Source organism: Alexandromys fortis, unplaced genomic scaffold (genome assembly GCF_014885135.2).
Source record: "Alexandromys fortis isolate MF-2015 unplaced genomic scaffold, M_Fortis_MF-2015_v1.1 scaffold_66, whole genome shotgun sequence".
NCBI classification, from domain to species: Eukaryota; Metazoa; Chordata; class Mammalia; order Rodentia; family Cricetidae; genus Alexandromys; species Alexandromys fortis.
The window spans coordinates 2,892,109-2,915,843 of NW_026067950.1; the positions used below are offsets into that span (position 1 = coordinate 2,892,109).

Genomic DNA, 23,735 nt, shown 5'->3' on the forward strand with positions numbered 1-23,735 from the left:
TAAACCCAGCCTGGGGTGTTTGCAGGAGAACAGTCTAAATTAGACTCAACACACAGGAGCCCCTCACAGGAAAAGCAAAGAAAGAATGGAGAAGCTGGACAATGAATGACTACTGCCATCATCCCTCTCTCATAGCCCCAGAGCTTCCTGGGCCCGGGCCGTGTGAATAGCTCACTGCATGTGTCCTTATGTCTTATTTTCGCACTTACAGCTAGGATATTCATCTGTGCATCTGTCTGAAAACTGTTCTCGTCTCTTATAGAGAATGGAAAAGTTGAGTTTCTTCTTCTGAATAGACGGCACAATGTGTGAGCAAAGAAAGAGTTTATGTCTCCCTCTTTAAATAAAGTGTGTGTGGGTGTATGTGTGTGTGTGTGTGTAGAAGGCAAGCTCAATATGTAGCCCAAGCTAGCCCCAAACTCAGAGAACCTCTTGCCGCTGCCTCCTGAGGGCCAGGATTAAAGGCGTGAGCCCTCACATTTGGTTTCAATCACACTTTGTACTTCGCCTTCCAGAGTTCCAGTTCCCACGTCTAACCACGCGGACTCCGAGGCCACACCACCTGAAGGGCAGGGCCCACCCAGCCCACAGGTACAGAAACGCTTTCAGTGTTTGCACACTCTTTCTTTCCCATGAACTTCAAGTTATTTTTCTGGTTCCCTGTCTTCTCCCAGACTCCGCCCCTACTCCAATCCACGATTGAAGCATTAAATGTACATAGAATTCCTTCGGGAGAGTTAGTATTTCATGTTGCCCTCCCCTCCAGGGGGATGGTATGCTCCTTTCCCGTCAGCTAAGTCTTGCTGCAAATTGTTTTTAACAGTGTGTGTGAGCGTGTGCGCGTCATGGCATACAGGGAGGTTAAAAGACAATGTGTGGGCTGACAAGATGGCTCTCCTCGGGTAAAGGCGCTTGCCACCACGCCTGATGACCGAGTTCAATTCCTGTGACCTAAACGGTCGGAGAATGGACTTCAGCTGACCTCTGACCTCTACAGGTGTGCTGAGGTAGAGACACACACCCACACCCTGTGCAAACGGGTTCTCCCTGACCATGCAGGTCCTGGGAACGGAGCTCAAGGTTGTCAGGCTAGACAGCCAACTCTTCACCCGCTGGGTCACGCCACCAGCCCATGCAGTCCCGTGCCACCCTCATCCGACGGGTGCCTTCCCAGTTAAGCTCATTTATAAATCTTTTCACTCTTAATATCAATTTTGAAATGTCTTTCTTATATCTGTAAGATCACCCCAAGTATGCATATGAAAACTAACTTCTATATATTTTCTTTATGCACTTTTTAAAGGGATCTTGTTTCCAAAAGGATGGAGATTTTTTAAGGCATACAATAATAACCTTTGAAAATACAAATGATTTGATCTTCTCATTTTCTTTTTCCCAAAAGATTTGTTTGTTTGTTTGTTTATTTATTTATTTATGCGGGCAATGCTGTGCCCGCACGTGTCCCTGCAGGTTAGGGGATGGCACCAGATCTCATTACAGATGGTTGTGAGCCACCATGTGGTTGCTGGGAAATCAACTCAGGACCTCTGGAAGAGCAGTCAGTACTCTTAACCGCTGAGCCATCTCTCCAGCCCAGTCTTTTTCCATTTCTTACTACATCATAAGCTGAAACCTTGACATTAACAGGTCATCCGAGAACGGCGGTGAATCTGGCTGGCTGGATTGGGAACACCTTCAGTCGTTTACCATTGAGTTAAGTATCTGCCGCTGGGTTTTGGCAATTAGTCTTTACCATATTGAAGTCATGTCCTCCTGCTTTGCTCAGATACTAAAAGGCATGTTCAAAAACATTCATAAGCTTTTAAAAAGATTTTCCCCCTTTAATTTCCTCTATTACTTTGAAAACTTCCCTGACCGTTGAGTAGTCCCTGCACCCATGGAATAAGCCTTAGTCTCAATGTGCTCCCTCAGCCGAGCCCTGGGCAGAGCTCAGGAGTCCAGCTGAAGAGAGGGAGCAGGGATTATATGAGCAAGGAAGGGTGGAGATCATGATGGGGAAACCCATGGAGACAGCTGACCTGAGCCTGTGGGGGCTCACGGACTCTGGACTGACAGCTAGGTAGCTGGCATGGGACCAGCCTAGGCCCTCTGCATCTGGGTGACGGTTCTGTAGCTTGGTCTTCTGTGGGGCCCCCAGCAGTGGGACCAGGATCTGATGTATGAACTGGCTTTCTGGAGCCCATTCCCTATGGTGGGATGCCTTGCCCAGCCTTGCAGCAATGGGGAGGTGCTTGGTCCTGCCTCAACTTGATGTGCCAGGCTTTGTTGATTCCCACGGGAGGCCTGCCCCTTTCTGAACGGAGACGGAGGAGGAGAGGACTGGGGGGATAAAAAGGAAGTGAGGGGAAACGGGTTGATATGTAAAATAAATTAACAAAACGATTAATAAAAAAAATATGCTCCTTCTTTGTGGTTTTTGAAGGGAGAGAGTATTGTTTGTTTGGTTGGTTGGTTTTGTTTTGCAGGCAGAGTCTTGCTGTTTAGTCCAGGCTGGTCTTGAACTCACAATCATCCCATTCCCAGCTCCTGAATGGTGGTTTACAAGAATGGACCTAAGAGCTTCCTGGCTCTAATTCACTAGTATTTTACTTGCGATTAGGGCTCCTATATTTGCCAGTATATTTTCCGTGCCCACGGCATCGATTAAGTTTTGTGGTTATATTATGCTCCTAATAATATAGAAAATACCTGGCTCGTTTAAGGATTGCCTATAAAACTGTGTGGGCCTGGTGCTCTCGAACAAATGAATATGGGTGAACTCACCCTGCAGAAATGTAGGGAGCCGTCGATAAGCATTTATAGACACGGGCGCCGGTGCTGGCATGAAACCTGGAAATATCTCAAATGTCTATCAACAGAAAATAAATTGAATAAATTATGGCTTATCTAAACTATGAGTTACGATGTAGCTATTAAGAAGAATTAGATTGCTATCTGTGGATCTGGAAAGGTGTCTATAATGCAAAGAATGAATCCACACGCATACGCACACGCTGACAAGAAGGGGCCGCTCTGAGGGAGTGCGGGCAGCTGTGGGGAGGGAGAGCGTTGTGTTAGAAGGGAGAGAAATTCTAAAAGAATGACACAAACGTACATCAAATTCTTACAGTAACTGCCTCAGAATGATGGGACTACAAGCGGCTTCTCCTTTCCATGATTACGAGTGTTGTACGAATCATACTTGAAGTTCGGTGCAGGGGAGGGTCCATGCCCCTCACTCTTGTCTTTAAGCGTCTGTAAGCAGCAAGCTCTCCCACTTCATGTTCCCTCCTCCAGGGTGAAACCCCCTCTACCCACACCAGTGTGCTCACTAAGGATTTTCTCTTTCTGACAGGGGCACGGGCGAGTGCCCAGAGACCCCCATCCCTGTGTTTCTCTGGTGATGGTCAAGAACTTTCCTTTCCGGTTTCACACTGCCTATTTACTCTAAGTCCCAAAGCCCAGCTTCCTGGTCCCACCCACGGCTTCTAGGAACAGAACCCTCTGAGAATCAGGGAAGAGAATTTAGGGAGCTGAGAGGAATTATGACAGGCAATGCTCGCTGGGAAACAAACACCTGACCTGCTGAGGTGCCCACCCGCGGGACTCAGCCAAGATGCTGGTACCAGGCAGCAGACGCAACCCTTCCTGAGTGGGGAGGAATCCCCACAGGAGAACTGTCCACACACATCTTGAAAGCATCGATGACTATTTCCCCCAACAATCAATTTCTACTTGTTGAACCATGAGACTCCATCTTTCTAAAACCTCCTGAGCCACATGGGCTGCTCTACTGGGGAGTGATGGCCAAGCCATTTCTGGTCCGCAGCACTGGCAGAGGCCAGCTCTGGAGTCCAGTTTCTTTGGACTTGAGATGTCAGTATCCTGGGTGATTCCTCAGTGGAAGTAATTTTTAGGATTGAAAAAAATGTTAAAAAAAAAAACTGTTAAAAACTCAAAATGTCTGCTAGGCAGTGGTGGTGCACACCTTTAATCTCAGCAGTTGGGAGCAGAAGCAGGCAGATCTCTGAGTTTGAGGCCAGCCTGGTCTACAAAGCAAGTTCCAGGACAGCCAAGGCTACACAGAGAAAACCCGTCTCAAAAACAAACAAAACACTCCCAAGGCAGAGGCAGCTGACCTCTCTGTTACAGGGCAATCTGGTGTACACAGTGAAGCCCAGGCCATTCAGGGCTACATAATAAGATCCTGTCTGTCCTAGTCGGGGCTACTGTTGCTGTGATGAACGCCATGAGCAAAAACAACTTGCAGAGGAAAAGGTTTATTTGGCTTGCATACACTAAACAACAGTCCACTGAGAGAAACCAAAGCAGGAGCTCACACAGGGCAGGAACCTGGGGGCAGGAGCTGATGCAGAGACCAGAGAGGATGCTGCTTACTGGCTTGCTCCCCAAGCTTGCATAGCCCGCTTTCTTACAGCCCAGGGGTGACATCGTCCAGTGACCTGGGACCTCCCAGATACGTCACTAATTAAGACACTGCTCTACAGGCTTGCCTGTGGTCTGATCTCAGGGAGACATTCATTTCTCAACTGAGATTCCTCCCTCTCGATGGCTCCAGCCTGTGTCAAGTTGACATAAAACTAGCCAGCCAATGCACTCCATCCATCTGTCCATCCGTCCATCCATCCATTTGTCCGTCCGTCCATCCATCCGTCCGTCTGTCCGTCCGTCCATCCATCCGTCCGTCCGTCCGTCCATCTGTCCATCCATCCCTCCATCCATCCATCCTACAATCACTTTTGGAAAGGTTCATACCTGGTTTCTGAAGGTGAATAAGGGTGAATGATTCAACTTTCCAGACTTATTCCTAGACATGACCAGAAGCTACCAGACCACCTGCTGGGAAATGCCAAGAACACCCAGAGACTAAAATCCAGTCAGTCTTTCTGTTTTCTTGTGTCTCTGTCACCTATAATAGGCACCATGACATATAATGAGGCCCAGGCTCTTCAGTGGGCGACCACTAGCCCTTTCCGGAGCGCGGCCCTCATCCTCTGTCCAGTTGCTGACACGGGCCGCAAAAGAACTCCATCCTTTTTACAAAAGTCAGGCCCTAGGATCTCAGCACATGTCTGGCCCCTGCCATCAGTTCCTGTTATCACACAGAGTCGCTGAGAGGCCTCCAGCGTGAAGAGCACAGATAAAAGGGAATTCTTAATGGAGACAGGTACTCAGGTGGTACATTTGTAGACACAGCCTTTACAGTTCGTCCAAAAGTAAAAAAATAAAACATCCTGGTTGTGTGTTTCCAGGGATCTAAGATGGTGGCATAAATACTGTCCTGGTCTGTCCCTGACGCCGTCAGGAGAGTGCAAAGGAAGGGAGCGTGTACAGGGTAGAGAACAGGATAGGGATTCAAAGAGCTGCGTGGTGTCGTTAGCTGCTTGGAACGCCATGTCTTACTCAAAAAACGTGTAGGGGTGGGATCTGCACGCCAAGTGTGGCAAGGAAACGCCACTCAGCTTGGTGTGCAAGAGAAGTTCACTGTGAGTAAAAGTTCAAGTTTTTAGAGCCCGAGCCTTAAGTCTACATTTTATTTTTGGTGACAGGGTCTCACTACATAGCTCTGGCTAGACAAGCAATTGGAATATAGACCAGGCTGTCCCTACACTCGCAGCAGATCATCTTGCCTGTGTCTCCCATAGTATCTGGCACTGTAGGCATTTGCGCCAATTGGCTGCTGGACACCTGTCACTTACTGGTCTGTTCACGGGGTGCGTGTTAGGATTCTGGGCTGAGATATACTATGTGTGCGAACATCAGTCTCGCTTTACAGTGATATCTATACGAGGTTTTTTTGGTTGTTAGCTTAAAATCAGTAAATCCTACTAGAGGAGAACAGACACTTAGTGTCCAGTGGGTCAGCAAACACAAGGGCTCTGTGTGTTGAGTCCTGACTCCTGGGATGCATTGGACACTGCTCGTTCATACCTGGGAAGTCACACAGAACCCAGTTCCAGACAGAAAAGAATTTGGCATGTCTCTAGGCATCAAAATTCATAAATAGTGACTATCAAAATATAAACAGGAGATTTTAAAAAACAGAATGAGTGAGGTCCAGAGCGTAAACAAAATGCCAAATGAACTATGTCAGCTACCTTCCAGATGATATTGCTACATGACATAATTTTTCGTGATTTTAATGAAATAACGTGAAATCTACCATCTTGCCCATGTTTAAACATTCAGGAAAGTAGTGCCAAGTATAACCACACTGGTCCCTACGGGTCTGTTGTAGGAAGTCGCTTGTTTGTTACCGGCTGCTCAGCCCCGAAATAATCACACAGAAACCTTATTATTTGTAGTACTGTTTGGCCAATAGCTTAAGCGTATTTCTGGCTAACTCATATCTTAAATTAACCCATCTCCATTAATCTATGTATCGCCATATGGCTGTGGCTTTCTGGGTAAAGTTCCGTCCAGTGTATGTCTCTGGCAGGGCTACATGGCTTCTCCCTGACTCTGCCTTCTTTCTCCCAGCATTCAGTTTAGTTTTCCCCACCTAGTTCTACGCTGCCCTATCATGCCAAGACAGTTTCTTTATTCATTAACCAATAAAGCAACACAGACAGAAGGCCCTCCCACATCACAGGACCTGCTGGTTATGCAGGGAGTGCATCTCGTACACTCTCCTCCCACACATTGGTCATTCTTTATGACTTGCTTATTCCAAGCACCAGATGTTCTCGGGGCTCACCTTTCTCTTCTACAGCTGTGTAATGCTCCCTCTGTCATACATACATGTTCCTTATCCGTTTATCGGTGGATGGATGCTTGTGTTGCTTCTATGTCATGGCTGTTGCATGTGGGCAACAACTCTTCATGATCAGCTCTCTGCTCTTAGGGTTACAGTCCACTCCCCCGAGGTGGGATTATAGGATCTTAATTCTCTGAATGAAGTTATGTCATTCCCAGCCACAGTGAGCAAAGGCCCCAGTTTCTGCACTCCCTAAGTAGGACCTGTCATGTCCTGTTGTGTTAGTGGATGGATTAGAGGCCGTCCTACTGCCGTGCCAGGTGATGTCTCCTTGAGACCTCCATCTGTACTGCTCAAACAATGAGTGATGCTCTAGGATGCTCACCAGGCAGTTTGAGAAAATGGGGGTAGCAGCAAGGTCTTGCTTTTCTTTAGGAACTTGAAAAAGGAGTTCTGTGGCCTGGTCATTGGGTTAATTACTTGCCAGAGAAGTCTGACAGCCTGAGTTAGAACCACATAAAAGTTAAAAAAAAAAATTAAACCAAAAATATAAAAATTCACCCCCAAAACAAACTTGAGAAAGGAAGAAGGAAGTGCTTATGTTTGGGCTCAGAGTCTGAGTGCAATCCATCAAGGCGGAGAGAACACGATGGCAGGAGGGTCAGTACACCCAGAGACAGGAGAGAGAGGTACACGGAGCTCTCACTCAGTCCAGGATCCCCAACCACAGAAGGGAGCTGCTCCCATTCAGGACTGGCCTTCCCACCACGTTTAAAAACCCTTCACAGACACAAGCAGGGCTGGGTCTCTGAGGTGATTGTAAACGCTGTCAAGACTGACCATCACAGCCAGCAAAACCTCAGAATCTGAGAAACACAGGCACATCCCTCCCTACGACTCTCTGAGGAACCCCTGTGGACTCACACAGAATGCCAGTCTGCAACACTTTCTGAAGCCATTGGGGTAGTGATACTTTGTAACAGCAGCCATGGAGACTAATAAATACACGATCCATTCATGGAGGCCAAATTAAACCACTACTCCATTGATGCCAAAAGAAAAGGACCACAGCTCAAGCCGCACCTCAATGCCACAGCGGAAAGTGGTGCCAGAAGGGTCCCGAGGATAGAGGACACAGAGAAAAGGTACTTGTTCTCATCTGGTACCCTGTGTCCTGCCAGACAATGCCCAGAAAGCCAACTCTCGGAGGCCCCAAAGGACAGCATTTCTGAGCCAGACTAAAGGGCAAAAAAGCAAGTGTGGAAGCTGGGCGTTGTGGCGTATACCCACTGAAAGGCTCCCGCTCTAAGCAGCCCTGGGTTGGCAGGACCCTAAAGTGTTGCTGGCAGCATCTTGGTTTCTATTGAAGAAAATCAGAACATTATTTTGGAGCCTGTACGCCCCTTCCAGAGCTTTCAAAGAGGAGCCTGAAGGAGGGCAGTAACGGAAAGGTCCACCTGACAGAAACTGTCTGGAAAACAGGAAGAAAGGAAAGTTCATGAAGACAATTACATCAGGTCAATGTGATCTAAATTTCCTGTGAGAACGAAACATTCCACCTGCAGGGAAGCCCCATAAGCAGGAAGCTAAACAACTCAGAATAGCTTCAGGGAGTCCTTGAAATGGACCAGATTCACTAGCCCCCTCTCTACCAGAGAAAGAAGCTGAAGATGTCATCTCAGGCAATCAATCAATCAATCAATCAATCAATCAATCAATCAATCAATCAACAGAAGAAGCTTAAAAAGAAGATTCCGAGACTGGCCAAGCTGCCTAGAAGAGTTCTGGACCAGCTGAAGCACCTGGAAGAGATAGTTTCCACCTTGTTGAGTGCCTGTAGACTGTGCAGTGTGCTCCAGGCTCCCAGCTTTGTGAGCTGTCACTAGGGCTGGGATGGACTCTGGTGATGCAGCTGTATTTGGGTCATTTCTGTTCCTTTAAGTAACCCCATAGCCTGAGTAACCCCAATAAAACTCATGGTTCACCAAGTGGACTCCGGAGATATCTGTATTGGTCAATCCTGGGTTCCTCTCTGGGGTGGGTACATGTGTGTGCGGCTCCTCAGAAGGTTTTGCCACACATCGGTCTTCTCTTCCGTCAGTGAGAGCTGAACAGACCACAAGAGCATCTGCAGAGCAGTGGTGTGAACCCCAGCAGCTTGTCATGTGACCAACGCACGGAAAACCAGTATCTCTGTTAGCAAATTTACCTGGAACTCAATGAGCAATTACACACAACAGAACCTGAATTAATAAAGGCAAAGAGCTTTTCATGAAAGCAGAGATCCCTCCTACCCATTCTGATGATTTGTGTCTTCTAGCTGCTCACAAGAATACTTACACCCAGTGGCAATGAGAAGACCGTCCAGAAAGCATCTGACTTGTTTCAACGCCTTTATTTAGCATCTGCTATAGTTAATCAGGAAAACGTCCTTCTGTTATTATCATCACTTGAATTTTGCTATTGACAGGGGCCACAAACAAGCATCTGCCCGAGAGTCACAGGATTTACATGAACAAAAGGTGCGTTCTGTTGGTCCTACCAGTGAGGCCTACAGGTGACAAGGCTGAAGAGTCAAAGCAGAGAAGTCTTCAATGTTCTGTGGGTTCGTTTGATCAAAAACAGCTTAGGGAGGAAAGGACTTATTTGGCTGACAGGTTATGCTCAAGCACCAAGGGAATTTGGAGCAGGCACTCAGCACAGGGACCCGAGGGAGGACCTGAAGAATGAAGGAAAGCCTGCGGAGGAACACTGCTGACTGGCTCGCTCAGCTTTGCTTCTTGTGGAACCCAGGGCTGGCACTGCTCACAGTGGACCATCTCCCATCCATCACCAATCAAGAAAACGCCTTCTACATAAGCTCACAGCCCAACCGAATGGAGTCAGTTCCTTCACGGAATTCTCTACTCTCTTCCAGAGGACCCCAGTGTGTGCCAAGTTGACAAGAGCTGCCAGCACATTCCTCAGGCATTCTTGGCTTTCTCCTGAGTGCGCGTGTCCTGTGAGCGACTGTCTTGCTGCAGGACCCCTCGGCTCAGCTCCTCTGCTCTGGGGCTGCTGCCTGGAGTCTGCAGATAGTAGGCATGGGTGGGAAGACAGAGGGGCTAGTTCACCACCTTCCCATTTCCAGCGTGTACCAGGTCTATGCTGCCGCAGTTACCCAGCGGACAGCGGCTGTGACGACATCATAGGCAACTGCTCCAGCTTTTAAGTCGGTTTCTCCTTTTTGGGGCTTGTGCCTGCCTGGAAACTCTGAAAACACTCTCCTAGTGTGTCCAGATCAAAGGTAATTGAAATTTGTTGACAGAAATCCATACAGATGAGCCACCATAACCTAGGTGATGGCTCATATTTCAAGTGAATTCCACCGAAATTACACGACAAGCTACGCAGTACAAACCGTGAACACAATCCCTGGAAAACTGATGGAAGCATTTCCATCTTGGGCTTCACTCAGGTAGGACAAGCCAACATCGGTGGTTTCTGGGATGATGAGGATATTTAAAGGGATTAAACAGAAAAGCACGTTGGGCCTTAGTAACCAACCTCTGTTCGCTACATCTAGTGTCGTCTCTAAAATCAGGAGGCTGAGGCGGGGGCCGTGCATTCGGTCGGTGTAGACAGAGTACGGAGTGTGACTCTGTCTCAATAACAACTCAGTAATGACGCTGGAGGTGTGGACCAGCTGCTACGGTGCTATTACCAACATGAGGGCCGAGTTTGAGTTACGTGAAAGCAGACACAATTATACAGGCCTGCAGTCACCACATAGGTGGAGACAGGAGGATCCCAAGGGCGTGATGGTCAGTTCAGCTGACTCTCCAGGCTCAAGGTGAGACCATGCTCCAAAAATAAGGTGGACAGCAAGTGAGAAAGACACGTGACTGCAACCTCTGGCCTCCACAGCTGCAAAGACACACGTGTACACACGCGTGCGTACACACACACACAAACACACACACACACACACACACACACACACACACACACACGGCCCTCCTTACCAACCTCAGCAGTGTTTCTAACATGTGCCCATTAAAAGAAGACAATCTCTCATGATATTTGTCTGTACAAAGACACACGAATACACACACACACACACACACACACACACACACACACGGCACTCCTTACCGACCTCAGCAGTGTTTCTAACACATACCCACTAAAGGAAGACAACCTCTCATGAATTTGTCTGTCGCTTGGTCCTTGGTGACCGCACGGAGCCGCCCAAGCTGTAAACTTATGGTCTACATACCTACGGTTTCCAGGCAGTGGTAGCTCCTTGCTCCCAACCCATCTACTGCAGTCTTTCGATTGCATCCCCAGGATCTCTATTTCAGCTCCCTGCCATTCCGTCTAAAACCTAACTCAAGCTCGAGCTCAGCCTTGATTGTGACCACCACCCCGTGCCACCGGCTGGTAGCTGTCCCAGCATCCTCCCACAGACACAGGCCCTCCTCTGGCACAACTGAGCACCTGTGTCATCCCCCTGGCTCCTGTGGCCTCCAGCAGCAGGTGAAGACCAGACAGAAGGCTGGAGGCCCTGGAGTAGGACTCTGGCTCCCTCACACCTCTCTCGTGCCCCACCCCAACGCTTGCGCTCCCCAGCGCAGACTCCACAGATTAGCTCAAGAGAAAACAACTGTCCCTTTCACAGCACCTAGAGGAAGACATTTGCCAGACGCTTGCCTGTGCCAGCTTACTGCCTACTCATAAATAATGCCCGTCCTAACAAAGACCAGTTGTTATTCTCTCCACGTTCTTATCACTGGCAGCACCTTGCCGCTCCTGTAGATAAAACTTATGGAACCTGGATCATGTTTCCAAGGTCACAGTCCATAAATAAAACCAGAGCCACAGAATCCCACTGTGGGTATCTGGTCCAACTTCCTGTTCATACAGAGGAGGAAACACACCTCAGCGTGTGAAGCTCTCGAACACAATTTCAAAGTTAGCTAAGGTTTTGAGAACTGTTCTTTTCCACGATCGTCTATCCACAGAAAACTTCCAACTTGAGGGAACCATTCCATATCCTCTTTAGGATTTACAGCCACCATGCCCAACTCAAATGTTTAAAGTAATAAAAATAAGCACATGATGAAAACACGGCTGGATCAACAGTCCAACTTGTAAACACCTGTAATCAAAGAGAAGAGCACCCCTTCCATGGACATACCAAACCCACACCTCGAGAGGGATCTCAGAATCCTAAGACTATCTCAGATGTGCTTGTCCAGTCTGCATGAGACAGATGCAGGGGTCCTGTCGGACACCCAACTCCAGGAAAGCAGACATGTCTCGGGGATCAGAAAATAAAACAGACCAAGAAATCAACAAAGCAAAACTGTATATGAAGTTCTAAGGTGGAAAAAAAAATCCCCATTTTATTTTTTTCTCTTATTTTGTGCTTTTTGAGAGCATTTGTTGAGCATCTCTGGCAGGCCTAGGTAGCCTAGGGGCCTCAGAATCACCGCAACCTTCCACCCTCAGCCTCAGGTGGGTTGGGAGTACCGCGTGTTTGTGTGTGTGTGTGTCTGTGCGTGTGTGAGCGTGCCACAGACCCCAGCTCCCCCTCGAGGCCCAGGGAAGCTGCCGTGGGTTCAGGACACAGCGGCCCACCTGGGTCTCACAGACCGGCAGAAAACCAACAGGACACGTGACTAGCTTAGGTGTGGAGCTGCCCAGAAGACCATGACCCCTGACACAGCGTGCCACTGTTTACCTTAGAGAGCTTGGGCATGCTTTTTTTATGCCATTCACCCCTGCAGCAGCCCTGACGTAAGAGCCTCAACCAGGCTCCATGAACATGAAATGCCAGTTCCGGCAAGAAGAGCAGGCTTGCCTTCCTGGGAACAGCGTGTCTCTGCCACACATTCTACAAAATACTCCATTGTAGTGCCCCACACAGTCCTGAGGTCAGCGTTCCTCCTGTGTACATGACCAAGCCACACAGCTGGACCCAGGGGCCTTCCACACCTCCCTTTCCCAGTCTTCTTAGAGGTAACCATGAAATTTCATGATTTCCATTTAAAGGAAGAAGAAGAAAAAAAAAAAAAACAAGTCAAGCTTCCTGCTTGTGGCTGTTTTCATGTCAGAGAGGAGCATTCTTAATTACCATCTATTCTTTTATTTATTGGGCTCTACTGAGTAAAATTCTTTTCCTTGGAAGAAAATAGCAAACAGCTGTTAGAACATGGCCACATCCCTTCTGAGCTGCGTGAGCAGCTTTGATCACCAGAGCCACTAAAACCGAAAGGCGAGCACGCAAGCGTTTCAGGCCCACATCTGAATCCGCCTCTTTGCGTCTAAGGAGCCGGGAGGGAAGGTTAAACAGTACTTATCTGGAATGATTTATAAAAAAAAAAAAAAATTTTTTTTTTACTCCATTAAAATAGCCTTTCAATTTAACCTCGGGAGGCTAGACCCAGACAGGCCCCATTTATCATCCTAAGTTAAATAACGCACAGAAACGGCCAGGCCCAGCAGAGTGGGCTTCAGAACTATTTCAGAAAGTTGGCTAAAGAGCCAAGAGCAACACGGATAAGGAGAAAGAAACTCTGGCTTGTTTTTAAAGAGCCCAGCAGACCCATGAAACTCCCTACAATTGTTCTCACCGAGGGCTGACACTTAAGAGGCAGCGTGTGCTCTGGGCCTTGGCTTTAAATAGCCAATTAAATTTTATGTAGGTCTATCCTGCTCCTCCAGGAGAGCCAGAAATGCGGCAAGATGGAGGGCATGCTTTCCCACACAGGTGGACTTCATCTCTCCGAGGGGCGCGTGGGACTCTCAGGCTCACAGGGGCTTGTCCACCAGGACTCATTCCAAAGAAAGAAAAATGGAACTCCATGAAATCCAAAAAGGACAAAGACTCATTGAATGTTCGGCCTGGGCTCTTCTAGGGCCACAAAGACAAGACACGGGGTTGTCTCAAGAGGGCAAACAGAGCCCAAGGATCAGGATGGTGCCTGTCACCACCAAGGCCCTGTCTACAGCCAGACAGCTTGGACGAACAAGCATCCACTGAGGACCTGCCCAGGTTTCTGTGAGGGTCAGAGCAATGAAAACCTGTCCCGTCACACGGGTAATAAAATGAAAACCCTGTTTAATCACTGAAGGCCTTACTTCAGAACATTCCTAATTAAGGCTCAAAAATAGCTTGGCCAATTTTGCGACCAACAAAAAAGTAGAAAATTCGATGTCCTCTCTTCTGTGATTTCCAAAGACATGTGTAAAAATCCTCTGTAGCCTCAACAAACTTGGAGTTTTTGTCAGCAAGGTGTTCCTGGGAAAACACGTGGTTTATTTCGGTCTCCTATCTTCCACTGCCAAGGGATTCAGGGAGCGTTAGGGCGACCACCCACTTCCCTTAGCTGCAGTTCCAGGACTCCTGACACCCTGTAAGGTCTTCTGTGCCTGCACTCAGCAAGTCCTTTTTCTGTTAGCACTCGCTAGGCACACCGTGACAATGACCAGACTGGATCAGACCTTGGGTGTGCTGTTTGCTTTAATACCCCCCAGGCGGAGGTGGCACAGACCTGTCTTAGAAGTGAGACAGGACGATTTTTAATTTGAGACTAGCTTGGGCCCACAGAGCTCTGTCCCAAAAACAAAAACAAATCAAAAGAACCAATGACAACAACGAGCCCCAGTGTTTACCATCTTGCCGGAGAATTCCAAAACACAGGCACAAAAAGCTGACTCATCTACAAGAAGGCCAACATGGTATCCCGACTTCCAAAAGGACAGAAAAGGAGGGCAGGGTTTTATATCTGGACCGAACACCTCATTCTGCAGATTAGGAAACTGAGTCTGATCTCAGGGATACAGAGGCTCAGATCCAGATGGGAGACAGAGATTTCCAGGCTAATTAGAAGGACAAATGCTGGGAAGGAAGAACACTGCCCTCTCTCTGATGGAGCCTGGCCAGGTAGGGCCTATGGGTGGCATTTTGATAAATGAGTTAGGTGGGCGTTGGGGCTAAAGAGGGAGGGCGGTGACTCAAACAGCCCAGACTGAGAATCTGCAGCGGGGTGACCGGCTGAAACAGGGACCTCCTGGCAGATACAGCTAGAACTACAGAAGCAAGATGAAGCAGGTCTCTGTGGGGTCAAGGCTACCCTGGCAGAAATAGTGCAAGTCCAGGCTAACCGGAGCGGCACAGCGAAATACTGTCTCACAAAGACTAGCCGGGGCTGGAGGGACCCTGTGTCCTGGGTGCCACTGCCACCAGGCCTTGGTGTAACCTGAGCTGAGTTCCCAAGCACTCCTGGGAACCTGCTGTGAGAGTCCAGAAAGCTTCATGGCTGGCCAGCAACGCCAAGTCGGGACCCAAGCACACGCGTCTGCTGTGGGTTGTGAGAAACGAAGCCTTGCCTACAAGGCGCTCCTGTTCTACTGCCATCCTTAGTCAGGCAAACAAGTCTGACTTCTCCATGGTGCGGGAATGCAAAAGCTAAAGTGGAAGCCAATGGCTCAGAAGTGTTACAGAAAGAGGGGTTCATGCCTCCAGTAGACCCTAAGGGACCAGAATTCTGCTTTCTCCCAGGATTCCCAGAAGTCAAAATATTCACCCTTAGTCTGCAGGCAAAGGAGAGCAAGCTACACAAACTTTGAGAGCTATGAAAGCTTCTAAGGAAATCAAGAAGACGCAAACACAGTTAAGAAGCCAGTCTGATTTCCTGCCCTGACCACTGGAGAGGCCACATTCTGTCAACTGCCCATACCACCACTCCTGCTGACCCCCAAAGGCACGTAGCGTCTTCTCGTCACCTGCTGTATTGACCTTGGGCGACCAGGCTTGCTCGAAGGCAAAGCCAGCATCTACTTTCCTCCATGGCTCTCCCAGCTTTTCCTACAGTGACCATCTGAGGAGAAGCCAAACACTGGGAGAACTGGCCATCTGCCTCTCCAGCCGTCTTCCCTGGTGGAGCAGTGTTTGTTTACCAGAAGGGTCAGTCAGGAGAACCAGACACACAAAACCTTCTCAGGGACCTTCGCAGAAGGCAGCCTGATGGGGGGGGGGGGGAGCCCCAGGTCTCCTGTGTGATCAAGGCTGCCCAAGGCCTGGGACCCACCAGGCTTTATAAACTTCAGGAGAAGAGAAAGCTGTGTTATCAGACAGAGAGGTGTGGTTTATTTGCACGCTGTTTTCAACATCAAGAAGATAAAACGCCAGGCAAGAGCTTCCTATAAGTGTTGGTTTTGAACTTTCCATTGTGTGGAGGAAGTACCCAAAAAGTCATCCAAGTTCAACACTACAAGAGGCTCGCCCAGCTAGTCCTGAGTGGAAAAGACTGATGTATCTACTGCCCTGGTTCAAAACTCTTCATTAAAAATTTTCTAAAGGGTTAAAAAAAAAACGAAAACCATCACTAAGAACATGGTTTGTTCTCTTGTGCAGGAGCTGGTCAGGGAGCTTGTATTTAAAATGACTGCTTTGGCAGCATCCGTACGTGAACACAAAAGTAGTAAGAATGGGTCCAGAAGGCCTGATCCCCAGGGAAAGACAGGGCTCATTAAAGACAGATCCCGCCCCCCCACCAACACACACTGCCTCTGCTTCCCAAGGAAGTTGCAGAAGCTTCTGGCTTCATGCCCTGCCTGTTCTCAGGACAAACGCTTCCGTGCAATGAGAATAAGTCCACCAGGATGTCCCATCCTGCCCTTGAGGGAGAGGGTCAGACAGCGGCCTTGGTGAATTCTTAGCAAAAAGCTTTGAAGCAAAGATAGTAAAGCAATTATCGGGAGCTGGTCTGGTCCCTACAATCCCGAAGCCACTGTCCGTCCCTCCTCCCTTCCCATTCTTGGAATGACTGAACCACCAGGAGGCCTCACTGGCTTGGAGCTGTGGGATGGCCTGGACTCTGGCTGTTCTTAAAGAGCGCAAGGCGGAGACCTAGAGTCTGCTCCAGCCAGGGACATGCTGGTCTATCCATCTGCCTTTCCACAGCCAGTTTAAGGAAAACATCTGTTGTCCATGGGCTGAGGAGGCACACTCTAACCTAAATAGAAAAAGACAGATAAAACACCAGTGAAAGAGACGTGTTAAAACTACCAAGCCCTACCTGTAAAATAGATTCGCTGCTGCATTCCATCAGCAAACACTCGATGACCACCATTCGTCCATCTGCCTGGCTACATGGGGGCGGAGGTGGGGCCCTGAGAAGCCAGCAGCCAGCGGCAAAGGCATATATACAAATGCCACAAATCCTACCTACTAACCGCCCAAGGTGCACCCAAAACACTGTAGCTGTTTTATGTGAGTCGTCTTATGTGAGTGAAACAAGAAGCGTTGTTTACTATTGCCTCTCTTCACAGATTTGAAGGCAGTTACTAAGAGGTTAAGAACGCTGCCCAAGAGAAACAAACTAGTACCAGTCAGAGACAGTGGAGTTTCACCCCGGGCTCCACCTAGACGAGGGCACAAAGAGGCCTGCACAGCCGGGAGGGAGCAGCCACTGCCTAAGGCAGCGGGCTAAACTAACAGGGCCATAAAGGGCACAGGAGAGCACAGGAGGGGGGGGAAATGGAAGGTAAGTACCCCTGTGTGTGCATGTGTGTGCACGCATGAGCACGTGTGTGCACGCATGAGCACGTGTGTGCACGCATGAGCACGTGTGTGCACGCATGAGCACGTGTGTGCACGCATGAGCACGTGTGTGCACGCATGAGCACGTGTGTGCATTATGAGCACGTGTGTGCATTATGAGCACGTGTGTGCATTATGAGCACGTGTGTGCACGTATGAGCACGTGTGTGCACGTATGAGCATGTGTGTGCATTATGAGCACGTGTGTGCATTATGAGCATGTGTGTGCACGTATGAGCATGTGTGTGCATGTATGAGCATGTGTGTGCATGCATGAGCACGTGTATGCACATATGAGCACGTGTGTGCATTATGAGCATGTGTGTGCACGTATGAGCATGTGTGTGCATGTATGAACGACCTCAGGGGCACCATCTACCTTCTTTATTTTGAGACAGAATCACTCACGGGCCAGGAACTGACCAAACAGGCCAAGTCCTCGACCCTGAGGTTACAAGTACACTGCTCAGACAGGATTTCTTTTCTTTTTTTAAACATGGGTTCTGGACATTCAAATCAGGTTGTGTGCGTGCTTTTATTTATGATTTATTACTACATAGTGCCTGCGCAGTTTCTGCTCAGATGTGGAGTGGTGACCTTTGCCTTCTGTGAGGACCCACAGCTGAACAGAGCCGCATCTGAGAGCCCCTCTAACAGGACACTGTGTAACAGAGAGGTCGCTGCAGCCTGGGCTCCTCACAGGACCAAAAAGCAAAGAGAAATGAATACTTCACCAAACTGGTCTGGCAAGGCAGAGAATACTGGGGGGAGGGAGAAGAAGGGCCACTCCTTCCAGAGGGCAGAATTCTCAGCCGGTGGCAGGTGCTTTCCCAGCCTAGTCTACAGTTCCAGAAATCAGCAGTAGCTTTGCTCACTGGAATAGGAAGTCCTAGGCCAAGTCCTTGAAAGATGAATTCCGCAGCAAGGAAATTAAAAAGGGACAAAGGCCATTCGCAATGTGCGATACAATTGGCAGTTTTAAAACACAGCCAGCCACTGTGAGGTTCATCTTTCTCCGAGACTCTTAATTCACACTCCCTGAACAATGTTCTGTGAAATAAATATAATTTGCTGAATCACATCCCATAAATGATTAAATGATGGGTTACCACCGTTAATGCCGACTATTAAATTTCAGACACTCAGGCCAACAGAAATAATGAACGGTTGCCTCCCTGTCAGAAACAGGTGTGTTCCAGAGGGCTGTCTGTCAGCTGCTCAGAGTCAAGACCGGTTTTCTCCCTCTACAATCAGCCAACGCCGGGACCCGTAGCCAAGATAGAACACCAAAGGTGAGACACAGGGCAACCTCTGTTCTGGGGACCTCGACAGGCTACGCCCCCATAACGGCAGGGCACCTTCGCCTCTAGCAACAGATGCTTAGGCAGGGAGGAGACTGAGGCAGGGCTCTCCACAAGCAGCAGCAGGGGTGCTAAGGTTCCTTTCCTGGCCCCCTAGGATGTGGGGGTGGAGCTCTTGCTTTACTTGGAAAGTCTGGACCAAGGCTTTCCAAAGTCCTTAAACAAGGCCAGGAAGCTCACTTGCTCCCAACTTCCTCACGGAGAATTTTGATGGCTTTCTCAGGATGATGTCCATGGGCCCAACACAGGCTCACACCAGTGAGAGAACTTCCTCGGATAGCAACCAATTAAATCGCAATCCCCTGAGAGTACCACTCTTTCCTCCAATGCCACCGTGAACATATATATTACACATCTTTAGACGCAGTTATACTGGATATACATAGGCATGCTATGTACAATACATAAAATACACATACACACATGATGACACCTACTTGTGTCTGGGAAGTCACAGTAAAACTGCAGCTAAACCATCCATGTCACTATACGTACACGTGACTCATTCATAGATCTGAAAAACAGATCACTCAGAACCAGAATGATCGGCGAATGATGCCCCGTTGTGAGTGAGCAGTGAGGTACCTGAGCACACAGACCCTCTCTGGACATCGCATGTTACTGGGCCATCGGTGACCTCCCCATTTCCAGGTGCCCACACCCTTGAACAAACCCCTGACTTACTGGAACTTCAAAGGTCTCCTGGGTGTCATCCAGCATCTGGATTTTGACGGTCATGAGTTTTCCTGAAGGTGTGGGTGGCGGTTTCTGTCCTCGTTCCAAGGTGCTGATCCCCGAATTCTCCGGGGCCCCCAGACGTGATGCGGGGGTGGGCTTCTGTTCTATTTCTCCCATGATGAAAGCAGCTTATATGATATCTGCAGAAAACATAAGAGAGATGGATCAGAAGGAAAGACTCCTCCAAAGCTACCAACATAACTCTTGCCGCGTCTCCTCCTGCTTTGAGACTCTGCACCAGGTGAGAGACCCTCCATGCTTCTCCACACAGGAACCACACACTGCAGCCCTGGGTGTACCTGCTGCCTGAAACGTCACAGTTAGACATTCAGGTCTTTCTGCCTGGGGTCCATATGCATTTTTGCATACTGAATGTCGTATTCCTTCCTAGCTTCAAGGTCAGCTCTCAGTTACTCATGCTACGGACTGGGTTGGGTTCTGCTCTGCCATTGGGTGTCTCCAATCACCAGCTCTACTTTCTCTACCTTTAAAGTCGGGTGGGAAGATGCAAACAGGACCTGGGCTCTATTATTAAAGCCCACTAATTATCTTGTAGAGACTCGGTCCCATACTAGAGAATGCGGTCATTCTGCAGACAAGAGGACAACTAAGGCTCCCCAGTTGGTAAACCGAGGAAACACACAGAGAGAGGCAGATGAAGACTGTGAACAGGGCTTTGCTCTCCATTCCTAAAACTCATTCTTTGTTTTGTTTTGTTTTTCGAGACTGGGTTTCTCGTAGCTTTGGAGCCTATCTGAAACTCGGTCTGTAGACCTGGCTGCCTCTGCCTCTCAAGTGCTGGGATTAAAGGCGTGCGCCATCACCACCCAACCTTTAACCTGTTTTGATGGCAAGAACTTTGCCATTCAACTCCTTCTTGCCATCCAACCCCTCCAGCTTGCCCCCTTTTCCAAGAAGCCACTGTACATATTATAAGTATGGACACAGTGCTCCCCAAGCAGTCTGCCCTTCTCTGGGGGTACCCGCCTAGGTCCTCTCCTCCCACGCTGTCGCAGGCTCCCCCTGACTGAACACTCTTTCTTCACCTGGAAACTTAACTGCTTTAAACCTCCGATCAAATGTCACTTCCTGGACACTGGGGGCAGAGCTTGGTGCTGTGCTTATGGTTTGACGGCTCCATATGGTCGAATCTTTTTACCTCCCCACCTCCCCGCATGCACACGGCACAAGAAACACCCCCCAAGTCCCCAATCTTGAGTGTCTCCATTCTTTACTACCTACTGAGTCTCCATTTGGCACAAAGCTCAAAATGGCTGCTGGATGACTGACCTTCAGCAGGGCAGCTGTCTGGCTGCAAATTCTGTCATCAAGTCACATGTGAAAAAGATGGCAATTCTGTGTCAAGTCACACGTGAATGAGATGTCAATTCAAGCTACAACAGTTGGTGGGGGGCGGGGGGGGTCTCTACCCAGGAAGAGGGGGAACTGAACTCAGTTTGACATCAAACCTTGGATAACACATAAAAAAGCAGGAAGCACAGATAGGAAAGACGATCCAGAAAAGTGCAGAGCACTTTGTGGGGGAACCTAAGAGAGTGTGGGGCTGGGGAGAGAGCTGCTGGCAAAACACACTTGCCAGGCTCATCCCCGGGACTGAGGAAGCAGAGATGGGAAGACCCTCGGAGCACACAGGCTAACCACAAGCAGATCAGTGAACCCCATGTTAAGAGAGATCCTGTCTCAAAAACAAGGTGGAGAGCAGTTGAGGCAGACACCCCACATGGATCTGGGACCTCCATGCATTTACACTCCTACATACATGAGTACATGTGTGTACACTCCTACACACACGAGTACACACATGTACACTGCTACATAGACGGATACATACGTGTACACTCTACATATATGAGTGCATGCATGTACACTCTACATGCGTAAGCACATACATGTACAGAGAAGGAGCCGCTGGAGGAGGAAGGAAAGGAAGAGATGAAGAAAGGAAGCAGAGGGAAAAGGAGGGAGAGAGAGAAGAAAGAAGAGGAAGGGGAAAGATATGGCAAGTCGGAAGGAGAGTGTGAACCAAGACTAAAGAGTGAGAGGTAAACTTTGTCAGTGGGCCAAAATTAGACAACCGAGACCTCAAAGGCCTGGCTGAAAACACAGTCGGCAGCACTGAGCCACAACGGCAGGCACAAGGACACCACTGAAACACAACTTTAGGAAAACGGGGCGGAAGAGGACATATGACATGGGAACTAGGAGGAGGGTGGAGGGAATCCAACTTCAAAGCAACTGTGATGACTCATACATGAGGTAACAACTTGGACAGAGAGATGGAAATAGAAAGACTGCATGATACGTCCGCTTTTGTGGACACAGTTACGTGGCTAGCAACTGGGAGAACGGGCGAGATTGGGACGATGGGAAAGTGTGAAGTCGGGCAAGAGGGAGGCAGAGTACGGGAGCGGCCATCTTGGGCTTTCGTGGAGGGGGGGATGGGCACAGGCTCCGGGCTCTGCGCTCATCTTACTCTGTGTTTTAGTTAGGGATTCTAATGTTGTAATGAAACACCATGGCCAAAAAGCAAGCTGGGGAGGAAAGGGTTTATTTGGCTCACACTTCAGCATTGCTGTTCATCACTGTAGAAGTCAGAACCGGAACTCAAACAGGGCAGGAACCAGGAGGCAGGAGCTGATGCAGAAGCCATAGAGGAGAGCTGCTTAATGGCTTGTGTCCCATGTCCACCTTCTAATAAAACTCAAGACCACCAGCCCGGGGACAGCACCACCCACTGATCACTAAATGAGAAAATGCCTGACAGCTGGATCTCAAGAAGGCATTTCCTCAACAGAGGCTCTTCCTCTTGGATGGCTCTAGCTTGTGTCAAGTTGACACACAAAACCAGCCAGTACACTGTATAAAGTAAAAATCATGGATATGAACAAAGGGGGTGATTACAAAACCCCCAAAGCAAAAACCATGACTTACCATGAAGGTCAATGGAGGACAAGAAGCCAGAAAGAATGGGGAAAGAATGGAGGGAGGATACAGAGGCACTGAGTGACAGAGACAGTCAAGAAGGGGGCATCACAGGGTCACGAGGTGGCAGGCATGGAGCAGGGGCTGAATCTGCCGCCTCTGGAACAAGCCACACTCCAGCTCTGAACCTTGGCTGGTAAGCCTCATTCCAGTAGGTTCCCTGCCCAGCTCATCCTGCTCCCTCTCCTGTAGAGGCAAGTCCCCAGAAGTTTCTCAGGAGCTTCCTAATAGGACTTACATCTCTTCACGGTAAAATCCTTCACAGTCTCAAATACACAGAGAGTAGTCCAGAGACACCAGAGCAGAGCACAGAGCCCCGCCCACCATCTACATCACTGACCCTTCATAATCTCAAATACACGGAGTGGTCCAGAGACACCAGAGCAGAGCACAGAGCCCCGCCCACCATCTACATCACTGACCCTTCATAATCTCAAATACACGGAGTGGTCCAGAGACACCAGAGCAGAGCACAGGGCCCTGCCCACCATCTGCACCAGACTCCAGTGATTAGGATCTACATCCCATGACCCACCAGAAAGGGACATGAGCACATTTTAGGAAGTTCCTTGCCACTTGCTTGTCCCACCCCCATTACCCCACAATGAAACACTACTAGTAGAGAGGCCACTACTGATTTCTAATAGAACCCTGAAAGGCTGGGTCTCAGGACAGGAAACGGTCAGTTACAGACCGGCCACTCCTTCCTACACACCCACTGCAGATTCTACTCGGTTAGCCGATGTCTTTTAGTCTCTGGCACAAATAAACGTTCACCAAACTCCTACAATCCGCTTGGTTGTGCGGCCTAGGCTCTAGCAGCTCACCTCAATGTACCGTGAGACAAGACTGCCACCCTACAGTTCTGAGCGTGGTATCTTCTGTCGAGCGGAAGACAGAACACCCGAGGGTGCTCAATGAGTCAGGTGTGAGTGCTGATGTATGAAGTCAACTGGGCTCAAGATTGTCTCCATCAACCATGCAAAATGACTTCCACTTCCACAGAAGTGTTCTTATCTGATGTCTCGTGGTTAAAAAAAATACAATCTTCTGAGCAGACCACGCTTGCAGTCAAGTGGTTCTTCCCTATTCCCAGCCGTGTGTGTGTGTGCGCGTGTGTACTGAGTGCTGAACCCCAGCCAGGGAGCTGATGCCAGGCAGGAAGGGAAGGACCCTATTCTCCCACTTCACTCCCAGAGCCAAGCAAGGTGCTGGAGGTAAGGCCCAACCCTCCCAGCTCTCCCATCCCCCAGCCCTGCCTACAAACACACACCTTTTGTCCTCATCTCCGGAGAGGAATGCCTTCAGTCCCGAGACCCTCCCG

At 49.0% G+C, this 23,735-nt stretch overlaps 1 protein-coding gene across 5 annotated transcripts in view; it reads right to left on the minus strand.

The window, feature by feature from the left end:
- The window catches only part of Farp1 (FERM, ARH/RhoGEF and pleckstrin domain protein 1), a 214,903-nt gene that overhangs the window by 135,578 nt on the left and 55,590 nt on the right, over nucleotides 1–23,735 (minus strand). For all 5 annotated transcript variants that reach the window (XM_050150437.1, XM_050150440.1, XM_050150436.1 and 2 more), the window contains one exon: nucleotides 19,355–19,548. In XM_050150437.1, the coding sequence (XP_050006394.1) occupies nucleotides 19,355–19,525 (171 nt within the window). In that variant the 5' untranslated portion in view covers nucleotides 19,526–19,548. The remainder of the gene's footprint in view (nucleotides 1–19,354; nucleotides 19,549–23,735) is intronic.